Source organism: Alosa pseudoharengus, unplaced genomic scaffold (assembly GCF_046254945.1).
Source record: "Alosa pseudoharengus isolate Yale_2024_CS ecotype anadromous, Long Island Sound unplaced genomic scaffold, YU_APseudo_1.1 YU_APseudo_1.1_scf_13, whole genome shotgun sequence".
Taxonomy (NCBI): Eukaryota; Metazoa; Chordata; class Actinopteri; order Clupeiformes; family Clupeidae; genus Alosa; species Alosa pseudoharengus.
In genome coordinates this window covers 19252882-19264730 of record NW_027468598.1, presented here as the reverse complement: position 1 = coordinate 19264730, position 11849 = coordinate 19252882, and the positions used below count along the sequence as shown (strand labels likewise).

The 11849-nt window shown below is 45.5% G+C and overlaps 1 protein-coding gene across 4 annotated transcripts; it reads left to right on the top strand.

The window, feature by feature from the left end:
* The first annotated feature begins 376 nt into the window (after positions 1 to 376).
* On the top strand, positions 377 to 10981 carry LOC143121792 (spartin-like). 4 transcript variants are annotated; one of them, XM_076282386.1, is made up of 8 exons: positions 377 to 749; positions 1291 to 2090; positions 4439 to 4636; positions 6629 to 6767; positions 7242 to 7436; positions 7990 to 8148; positions 8289 to 8379; positions 9324 to 10981. In XM_076282386.1, the coding sequence occupies exons 2-8, from the start codon at positions 1293 to 1295 to the stop codon at positions 9541 to 9543; spliced, it is 1800 nt and encodes a 599-aa protein (XP_076138501.1). In that variant the 5' UTR covers positions 377 to 749; positions 1291 to 1292; the 3' UTR covers positions 9544 to 10981. The 4 variants fall into 4 exon arrangements, with proteins under 4 accessions (XP_076138501.1, XP_076138499.1, XP_076138500.1 ...); XM_076282384.1 differs by having other exon boundaries at positions 4439 to 4741; XM_076282385.1 differs by having other exon boundaries at positions 1271 to 2090; positions 4439 to 4741.
* Positions 10982 to 11849: the final 868 nt, after the last annotated feature.

Sequence of the window (11849 nt, the reverse complement as noted above, 5' to 3'; positions counted from 1 at the left end):
TATTTTGTATTAGGCCTACGCTATTATTTTGTTATTTTGACAGTTTTCTCTGTAGTTGTCAATACTACCGGACGAGGGAGCCAGATGTATCAACACACAACATTGTAAGACCTTTAGTTCTCGTGCATAATGCATGCTAAAGACTGTCTGACTGCATTTATTTTTTTGTTGTCAATACACTAGAAATTCAAAATGTGATATGACACAGTAGGAAAACATCGGTCTACTGAAAGTGATGAGTTTTACTGTAACTAATACTTTTATTTTGACACTGAAGATGCATGTCTTAGCACATTGTACCTTTTACGTGATTGGCTGATTTTCACACACTGAACAATGGCCAACGAATCGATGAAGACAATGTTGTCCCATTGTAGTTTACGCAACAAACTCACGGTGGCTTTCAAAACAAGTGCTTTTCCCTGGCGTATATGAGTCATGCGATCCTATTTGACCACGCTGGTCACCAATCAGTCTAATCGGTGAGCCTGTCGCCTTCTTAAAACCAAAGAGGGGACACTGTCATTTCGCTCGCCAGTGAACTGAGCGACATCAAGTTGACTAATTAACGTTAGCCCTCTCATGGGCTTGAATAGACTCAAACAAACAAGTTGCTTTTTGATATACAACATAGCTGTCTAGCTAACTAGGTAGCTAACGTTAGTTGTTGTAATTAGCTAGCTCTGCTTTTAGTTTGTTTGCTAGTCATTTCAACACACGCTGTTTTGATTCTTTACCAGCTAACACAGGTAAGTTAACGTTATTGCTTTCTCTTGGGGAGGTTTTGTGTCTATATGACTTGTTCCTTGTAATGTAGCTTCTACTTTCAACTAGACTTTGTCGTGTGTGAGTCAGCTTGTTTGGCACACTAAAGTTGTTCAGTCGTGTTTATTTGTGGTAATGTCAGCGTATGTTAGCTATGACATTAAAAGCTGAGTGACTGCTTTTTTTAATGTACAGTCAGACATTGTATCCTTATAATCTAGTTTGTTTGACAATCCATTGTTTTGGAAGCTGTGAAGGTTCCCTCTAAGTAAGGATGAATAAACGACTGGGCAAATGTTTGGCCTACGACTTAACATCAACTTCCTAGAGTATTTACTTACTTCTATCGGCAGTCTGGTACTTCTTTTGTCTCCATCTTACTCATTTGATTACCTTCTCTAAAACGTGCAAAATGTCAGTCTAATGTTCAAAACAAGTGCATGTTGATCACAATAATGACCATTGAAAATTACAATGTAAGTCAGTAGTAATAACTGATATGTAGTTTCATCTGACCCCTTGCAGGCATGGAGCAAGCAAAACAGGAAGCATTTGACAAAGCCCGGCTGCAGGTCATCCAGGATGGCTACGAGCGTGCCTTCGAGTGTATCAATGAGGGTCTGTCTGAGGACGAAGCCGGACATCGAGCACACGCTTTGGACCTCTACCGCCAGGGCCGGCAGCACCTCCTCCGGGCCATCAGCGTGCCCTCGCAGGGCCAGGAGTGCGTGGGCAGCTCCTGGGACTCAGCCCGGCAGATGCAGCAGAAGATGCAGGAGACCCTGAACAACATCACCACACGCCTGGCTGTCTTGGAGACGACGGGAGAGCCAGCAGACGGCATCACTGTTGGGAACGGGGCGACCTCACAGGGCCTCTACCCCAAACTGCTCAAAGAGAAGCCGGTACGGCCGCTTCCCCCTCAGGCAGTGTGCACCAATGGTCAGCCGGCCGGAGCTCCTCTGCCGGTGTCCCCCACGGCCCCGGCGTCCCCGTCCCTGCGGCCCTCCCAGTCCGAGCTCCCCCCGGCGTACTCTCCTCAGGCCGCTGACGGCCATACGTCCATCTCTTACGGCACGGACACTGGCGAGAGGTCCCTGGTGGGGGACGAGTTCTACAGCTACGCGCCGAACACGCCGCCATCGCCCCAGAGCCTGGGTGAGGATGGTGAGGAGCTCTTCTTCTTGCCTCATGGAGTGCAGATCTTCTTCGTGACCCCGGAGGGGCACGTTAGCGCGCCCTCGTACCCAGGCTACCTGCGCATCGTCAAGTTCACCAGTGAGAGTTCCGAGACGATGCCCCTCCGACCCCCTGCCTTTCTGCAGGTAAGACACACCTGACAAGCTGGGGTGGGATGCCACAGAGAATTTAGGGGCTGCATATAAGAGTGATGTATTTAATCATTCTGTGAAATGTATTTAAACATGCTTGTGGATTATTTACCAAACAGTAGGAGGAATCACAACAAATAAGTCAATACAATTATATAAAAATACAATTTGTAATAAAGTTGGTTAAGAAAAATCTAGAACTATTCATGATGCAATATCTGATAACTACGGTACAGTGCGTGGTTCCAACTGCCCGCCTGTCAGCTGATGTAAACCAACGTTCCTTGGGCTTTACCCAGCCGTCAGCCTATAACCTACTTACTTGGTTCAGTGTCAACATGTTCAGCCATAGCCCTCCCCATACAACCCCCCCTCCATCACTAATCAGGCCTATCTTTGTCCCCTGAGAGCAGGATCATGTGAGCGCTTACTCATTCACAGCTCTAAATCCATTAGCACTGCTGGGATGTGATGTCATGCCGTAGAGAGAGAGAGAGAGGAGGGAAACCACTGGCCTCTTAACCCAGGGCTGCGTGCCGCCAGACTACTGTACAAGGGCACGGGAAACCACCTATCACAAGACAAATGCACACGTGCACTGCCCCACTGCCATAGAGACACACCTTTACACCCGAGAATTACACTTTGGACGACTGCACTGCACGTTGTGCTGATAATAGGCCGAACCAGTGCAGCCAGAGCAGAGGTTATAAAGTGACTTGGACGTGTGATTGTGTGTGTGTGTGGATGTATTTGTGCTTTGTAAACCCTCACAGCTGATAGGGTAGTATCCATGTAGCCAACAGAAAGCGGTTAGGTAACTGGAGTGCTGTAACCTTTCACCAGTGTGTTAGAGGAGCCCGGGCAAGAATTACACAGGCTTGTTCCTCCGAGTGCCCCACTAGACAGGCTGGCGTTGTCTCTCTGTCCCTTTGCACAACACTGTGCAACATTTTCATATTGTCCGTTTCCCCTCCTTGGAGCCAGTTTGTGAAAAGCCCCAATAAAAGTTGTCCCACTTCTTTAAAGAGCCAACAGAGGGAAGATGATTTGCTTGTGTTTGCTTTGGTCTCAAGGGCTGAGTGGTAGAATTAAGTGGATGTATTATTTATGACTGGGATTTTCCACGTGGTGCAGTACCGCAGCTGGGGCTGTTTGCTAGCTTAGCTTCAGGACGGTTTCCTGATGCTCCATCAGCTGTCTGCTCTGATGACTTTCTCAGGCCTGTGGGCTACAGTGGCTCCTGGCTCCCAGCTGAGAGCCAGACAGATACTCCAGCTGCCACAGGCTGACTGGCTGGGGGGGTGGATGGATGGATGGATAGATAGGTGAGTGACACAGCTCCTTCCATGCCACCATCATGCTGTCGATCTGCCAGTAGCCTTTAATCCTGCTGTCAGCCGACAGCCACGAGAAGAAAATGGACTCGAAGTGGATTTGGTCCAGCAGCTATGATTCAGACGGCTCTGTCACACAGATGCGCCTGCATGAACAGTCACACAGTGACTCTCTTTCTTTATTAAACACACACATACACAGTCATGTCTCATGTTCACTTTAATTCATGTGTAATCTCTCTTTTTTCCCCCTCTGTATCTAACTCTTTTATATATTTATCCATCCCACCCATTCACACACACACACACACACACTCTGACACAAGCCCCCTGTCTCCACATGTCATTGTTGGTGGAGAATAGAAAGCCCTTTCATTTTCTGCAGCAGTGCAAATATTTGGCCTGCAATGTCATCATAATAAACACTGCTCTCTTATCTGTTCACATTGAGATTAAAAGTCTATTGCATGTGTTGGTCTTGAGGTATTCATCATGGCTTCACACAGCAGCCACAATATTACCTTTCACTCTCTCATTGCCTTTAAGTGAGATCTTTGAAGGATGTTTTTTTTGGGGGGGGGGGGTAGTTTATATTTCTTGAGCTGATCTGCTGTAAACAAAGTTCAAGTAGCTGATGCTCTTGTTGACTCAACTCTAAACTGTCTTTCACGTCTACAGGCAGCCAAATGCTCAGGTTGCATATTTTCTTGTGGTTTTATGATCATGCTGCATGCTTCAAATGCAAAGTATTCAATCAGAGTGGAGGCATATTCGGAGAGCCCTTTTGTGTCTTGTTTTTTTTTCAGTTATCGTAAACTGAATTATTTCCAGGATTGCGTCAATCAAGATTAGTATTCTTGAAAGAAATCAGACTTATGCAAAACAACGCTTATAGAATACAAATTAATTAAATAAAGAAAGGTTTTGGATGCACACGAAGCTGTAAACTGTACCCAAACATCAAGTGTGTGTTTCTTATTTTGTTTCCCTTGTGACTGTCTGTAGGTGTGTGACTGGCTTTACCCGCTGATGGCTACCGATTCGCCGGTCCTGCTCTGCAACACCGGCGTCTTCATGTTCCCGGACTTGATGGCGCAACTGCCGGGCTCCTATGTTGGGGTGGTGCTTTCGTCCGAGCTGCCCCTGGCTCAGCGTGAGGTCTTCTGCGACCTGCTGTCCCAGATGACCGACCTCCGAGTGCAGGTGAGCGACACCAGTGCCCCCTCACCAGCCGGCGCAGCCCAGGGGTCGCCCTCCGACGCCACAGGCACCACCATCGCCCCCGCCCTCCCCCTCCCACACAAACAGGTGCGGTATCAGCACGGTAAAACGCGCCGAAACGTTGTCACGTCCTTCACTCACGGAGCACTCTGCAATCAACTCAACCCTGCATGTTCACGGCGGCTCTTAACTCAAATCACTGGGTGGCCGGATCATCCCTTTTCCGCTTTCTGACGTGCACTGTGTCTGCCTGTTTGTCTCGTCTGTGTCTTAATTCGCTTTGATTCCAGTCGATTTGATTTGATGTGGTGTGAAAATGAACGCTTTTGCTGCTGTGTCCTTTACAGATCACAGGGGTGTTTGAGAGGTTGAGAGATGTGTTTAAACAGGTACTAATGGAAACACTGGGGAACACCACTGAAATTCCAAGTGTTGGGTCACGGGTGTGGTTAAACTGAAAGACCTTTTCCTAAATCACAGAGTCTCTGATGCCTTGTGCAACAGTGGATATTACTACGTTCTTAGTCAAGTGTTGTCGAATCAGATGGTTTCTTTTCAGGACCAAATTGTATTCAATGTATTGCAGTGGAGAGTAAGGTTTTACACACATAAGTCACACCATATTTGAATAACTGGATGTGTGAGTCAGTCAAGAGTCGCTTACCAGTGTTTTTTTGGGAACCACTTTCTTCATATGGAAAAGGTCAGGCTAGAGGTCATTGAGGCTGGCCAAAGAGTAGAGCATTGCTGATGGAGATGACTAACACCTCAGCCTCTCTCCAGGGCCCTTTCATCCCAGACCACTTGGAATTTCATGCGGTATTCCCAGCGTTCCCAAACTAACCAATGCTTACTACTGATATGCATAACATAGTAGTGGAACACCTCTAGACTTGGACGGTTAGAGCTATGCTGACCATGCACCTAGAGAGAGAAACTGACCGAGAGAGAGAGAGAGAAGGTGAGAAGAAAGAAAAGACTGTGGAGAGCTACTTGTTGCTGAACTCTATGGCCTTCACTTAAGCACTCTGGTGGATTTGGGACCAGCAGGGGATAAGGGCATTACTGAGCTCTAATGCCCTTGGCTTGCCAGGCTGCCACCTCCCTCTGCAAGTCAGGCAGCGCTAATGAAAGGAGAGAGATGATGAAGGAATGGGCAGAGAGGGGAGAGGGAGAGTGAGAGCGCTGCTTCTGAACAAGCTCAGACAGATCTTATAGGCAGGTATTCAGGTGCATTTCATATGTCTGTAATTTTTCCGGGTGTTTTAATAAAAAATATTATCCCCAGGGAATCCACATAGGCAACCACTGAATGCATGATGGCGTTTGAAACCACAGACACTAATATGGAACAGCCATCACGTAAAGCATACTCCCTCTGAATGCCCAAGCGTCCCAGGCAGGCGGCTCTAGATCTCAAAGGCATCTAGGGTTTTAGGGAAGGGACCGGCCACTGAGGCCTCTGTTCTTCCTAGCGAGCGGAAGGACAACAGAACAGTCGGCCCCATTGTTTTTTGGGCACAACACACAGCTTTGTGCCTCTCCTTGTGACCCGCCCCGGTAGCGCAAGGAGCACAGCAGCAAAACAAACAGACAGTGATGAGTGGAAGAGATGACAGGGCAGGGGCAGTAACACACACACACACACACACACACACACACACACACATTACACATCACTGTCGGCACTGCCAGCGAGGACCGCTCTAGTGTCTGCAGGTGGAAAAGTAATGTGCAGTAGAATAACACCAGCTTCCAACCAGTTACCATCACCCCATCAGCCCTGCTGCTTTTGCTGTTGCTCTGATGAAGTAAGCTAAATATTCTGCTATGCTATACTGCTCCCCTATGAGAGCGTAGCGTTGCGGCTGTGTGTTGGATCTGTTGTGCCTGTTGCCATGCTCTAAAGGGCTGGGTGTGTGTGTGTTTGCATGTGTGTGCGTGCGTGTGTGGGCTGCTGCTGTCCTCTTGCAGGCCCCCGGGACAGAAGCGGACACCATCAACCTGGGCCAGAAGGTGCCTCTGCAGCCCCCGGAGACCACAGCGCCCCCTGATGGAGATGAAAAGACACTGCCTGAGTGGAGCGAGAAGGTGGCCCAGGGCATCCTCACAGGTGAGGGACTGAGAAAGCCACTGTGACCTCTACACATTTCTATGGGCCTCTATTGCAATAGGCACACACTCTTAAGCTTTGGTTTGAATCAAGTCAATGTATCTCCTGAGGCATTATACATATACTCAAAACGTATGCATATGTTATGTTTACTATATATGTGATGGGATCTTGGAAAACCCATCACATTGTGAAATCAAAATCCTTGATTTCACTTAAGAGGGTTGAAATGGAGCAGTAATGCTACCAATTTTAGATTTCGATACCATCCTAGATACCGTCCCCTAGCAACATCCGGGATACCAGTCTAGCCACATCCTGGATGTGGATAGGATGGTATCACAATCTTAAATTTGTGAAATTTTACCATATGTTATTATAGATAATTTATATGATATTTTATATTCTATTATACTTTTGTAGATTCATTCAGCTGAATAGGATTGAATGCTTTGTGTGTACTGCCCGTTATAGGGGCGTCGTGGCTGAGCTGGGGACTGGTGAAGGGGGCCGAGTACACGGGCAAGGCCATCCACAAGGGGGCGTCGAAGCTGCGGGATCACATCACCCCGGAGGACAAGCCCACCCACGTCAGCCCCACCGTCACCAAGAGCCTGCAAGTGGCCAAGCAGGCCACCGGCGGAGCCGTCAAAGTCAGCCAGTTTCTGGGTAAGCCCATGCTGAGCGTGGAAACTGGCAAGCAGGGTTTGGAAGGACGCCGCCGCGGCTCCAGACTGACGGCTCTTTGAGAAGTCATAGTACCCCCCCCCCCCCATCCCTGTGTAATTTATAAAAGCTATACTTATTTTCAGGAAAAAATGATGGGGTGATTGTGTGTGTCTTTTTGTGCGTGTCGGTGATAAATCTGTCCAGCTCTCTTTGGCAATAACTAGTCAGTGACTGACAGAGAAAATACACAAGATGCGTTAAGAGGAAATTCAGCATTTATAGTCAACACATTTATAAAGCTACTGGCAAGAAGTGCCCAAATATAATGGAAAATGGGGTCTGTGTGAGGTTGCTTGAGGACATTTATAGTAGTCATTGTAATTCATGCTCTACTAAGCTGAAACCTAGCTGTCTATGTAAGCTGTTGACACAAGCCATCACTAACAGCTAAAGGATGTCCCCAGCTTCTCATCACAGCACTGCTGTAGCAGACACTGAGTGCTGTATTAGTGAAGTGGCTGATGTTTGTTTGTTTGTTTGTTTGTGTTGACAGTCGACGGGGTGTGCACAGTGGCAGGCTGCGTAGGGCGAGAGCTGGCGCCTCATGTGAAGAAGCACGGAAGCAAGCTGATCCCGGAGTCCATGAGGAAGGACAAGGATGGCCGCTCCAACATCGACGGAGCCATGGTGGTGGCTGCCAGTGGAGTGCAAGGTACAACAGCACCACCTACTGGTGGAAGATATGGCTTAATCATTTTCCACAGCTTAAAATATGCCTAATGGCATATTGCAATGCTTGTGTGTGTGTGTGTGTGTGTGTGTGTGTGTGTCTGCTTGTCATTTAATGCACAGGTTTTGCTACTGTTTGGACGGGCTTGGAAGTGGCAGCTAAAGACATTGCTCAGAACGTTGCATCAGAGACCGTCACCACAGTCAAACACAAGTGAGTACTTCTATAAATACGTTTTTCCCTGTTCCCTGTTGGTCTTTTGCATTCGGAGACATGTTCCCCACTGGCTTGCTTAGATTGCTCTTGTATCCTAATGAACGCGACAAATCCGTGCTCACAATGTTGTTTTCCCATTCACTTACAGATACAGGGGTCTAGATGCGGCCCTAGATCCTCCAGTTAAGAAGTAGTCCCTACTCCCCCTCTCCTTAAATCAATTAAAACCTGCTTAATGCCAGATCAACCTGTCATTGCAACAGGCATGGCTCCGGCTTATGTGCACTGCTCTCTAATTGGATATTTGGGTAATGCAGTGAGTCACTGGCGACCACTGACCAATACGCTACTGCCTGTGCCGTCTAGCCTGGCTGTGCTCTCCACTCTGTTAATCACCGCAACTAATGGATGTGGGGGTGTCTGACTTTTTCCCCTCAGTCTGTCAAACACAGAGGGTGCCAGTAGGCAGTAGTTGAATGTGACATGTTTACAGCCTGGCAGGGTAATTTGGTTCTGGGATTTGTAGTTGTTTAATTACAACATGCTGTAGAAGCAGTGGAAAAAGCTATCCCATATGGTTGGGTATTAATTATTTTGTGTTTTTTTATCGAGTAATTTGGCTCTCCTGAAATTTGGGATGCCAATTGGTTTTCTTCCTCCACTGTTTAATCAGAAGGTTTCTTCAATGTCAATATCACCCAGACATCTGCGCAGACTTGGGCTTGATGGCTTTGCATGCTCTAATCCACATTCCCTCTCTTTCTTTCTTTCTTTTTTTTCTCTCTCTCTCTCTCTCTCTCTCTCTCTCTCTCTCTCTCTCTCTCACCATGGCCTTCACTCTATTTCCACTTTCTCCTTTCCCCTTCACTCTGACAATCTCCCCTCCTCCCCTCCCCTTTTCTTCACTTTTGCCTTTTGCATCACTTTGACATGCGATTAAGGTACGGGGCTGAGGCCGGACAGGCCACCGACCATGCCGTCAACTCAGCCATGAACATGGGCATGACCGCCTTCAACATCGACAACCTGGGCATCAAGGCTGTGGTGAAGAGGACAGGCAAGCAGACGGCTGCTGCCCTGCTGGAGGACTACAAGATCCAGGAGGGCCCTGGGAAAGAGAAACCAGTGGCCAAACCCCAAAAGGATCCCAAAAAGTCATGAATATCACCCACCACTGACCACAAACTCCTCCTCCTTATTTCAGTGCTATTACTCCATAGAGCCTTACATTTTTCATTTGAAAATATATATCTCTATTTAAATATATATACACATAAATATACTAATCAGTATAGTGACTATAAAAAGCTGTATTCTATATTCATATTTTATGAGGATTATATATTTAAAGAAAATATTTATTTGTATGACTCACATATTTTCTACTTGCCTAATTCTAGTTTGCCGATATGCTTTTTTAGAATTGCAATGCCAGCCGTGCAATGTCGCATCCTGGAGCACTTTAGCCCTTGTAATGAGGAAAAAAGGACCTATAGGATTTAGATTTTTTGTTTTCTTTTTTCTAGTCTACACTGTTTTTTGTAAAGTATCAATTGAGATGATGGACAAAGTGATGTTTTGAAGATGTTGTATGTTGCGAGCCTACCCTTTCTCACCAGAGGGGTGTACACAACGAGATTACACGCTTACCTAAGTGACTTCAGAAGTAAAGGGCCATTCACACCAAGAACGCTAACTAAAACGATAACAGTATCGCTTTAGCTAAAATTAATGATGATGTCCACACTCACACTTTTAACAATAACAACATGAAGAACAATATTATCTGGAATTACTTTCGGAGTGATTTTGAGAATAAGAAACTGACAGCCAATCAGAATCCATCAAATTTTAGACATAAGATCCATCAACACAAGGAGAGACTTGTCTTGTTGTTGGTCAGTATGGAAGTTCATATAGTTATACTGTAGGTGTACAGTAGTGACACTTATCTTTATAGTTATCTTTCCTGGTGTGAATGGCCCTTAGTCACTGTGTGTGTGTGTCAGAGAGAGACATGCGCACTACATCAAGAATCTTTTGATTCACAAGTTGTTTTGAGATGTGTTACTCATGAAGTTACCTGGGTGACCCAGTGATCTTGCTTTGTATTATAGCCCTAAGGGGTTACCACTGACACTTGAGTACAATGGCCTTAGATCTTGAATATGTCAGAGACAAACGGTAACTACATTCTCTAGAGCCTTAACACATTTTAGGTTGAATTAACTGACTGATGTTATTATGATCACTAACACCTCATCTCACTAACTGTAAATGTCAACGTGTTTTACTGTAATTTCCGCTGTTAAACTGATTACATTAAATATAGCTGCCTGATTAACATACCCAATTGTACCATTTTAAGACCTTTCTAATATTTCTAACATTTTAACCAGGCTTTTTAACCTGTGAAGAAAAAAAGTGTGTAATTCAGTTAATGTGTTGTCCTTTTTCAGACATATTTGTTGATGTGTGTGCTAAAATGGTTATTCTTGAACTGCAACGTTGAATGTCCACTTCATGTTATGCTCATCCACAAAAATGTGTTGCTAAATTAAAAGTGTCTTTAAGGTGAAGGCATAATAAACACCTGTTTGAAGGAACAATTGATTGATCTTTGTTTTTAGTTGCTTATGAGATTATTTTTTCACTGAGGTAACATAACATCTATTACTGCTGAAAAATATTTGCATTTGAAAACACTCACATACTTGCTTCCTATTTAGGACTTTGCCATTGTGGGTGGGGGGGGGTTAAATTAATATTCCGGGCTGTTATAGTTCACTATATCACTATAATGACCTCAGTAATTTGTGTACAATGCAGACATTACACACACACACAGTGTAATCCTTGCAGGAACCTTAAAACTAAATGATCACCAGAATGCAGTGAAATAGATTTGTTGGTGCAAGAGGGAATGAAGAGTGGTTGAAATTTAATTCATGATCCTCAAGCTGTCATTGAAGAGTGTGTGCACCATGTAGTGATCATGTGTCCCAAGTATCATGTGACCAAATGTCTCACTAATCTGGGGTGTGTTTCCCATAGATATATGTGTTTCCCAGAGGTGGGAGTAAGTCACACATGTGGAGTGTGGAATTATTTCACTGCTTGGTTGAATTTCCCTTTGTCCTACGTAATTTAGAACGACCATTAACCGTATGTTATTTGCACACCTATAAAGTAGATCCATTTTTTTGGCCATATCACACTTGTATATTAATTCGCCGAACTCGTTGTGAAGTTTAAATGAACTGTCACGTTGCATCCGAGCTGTAAAAGGCAGACGTTCAGAACATAGCAACATTGTAGCATTTGACGGAGGTGACTTTTACAATATCAAATTACAGCCTCTACTTTCTGTCATTTGAAAGATGAAAAAAAAAATCCTCCATCTGGCATATTTCGTCAGTGATATTTCAGCTACTGTGTCTTGGGGGAGGTGCCGGGGGCAGGCACAG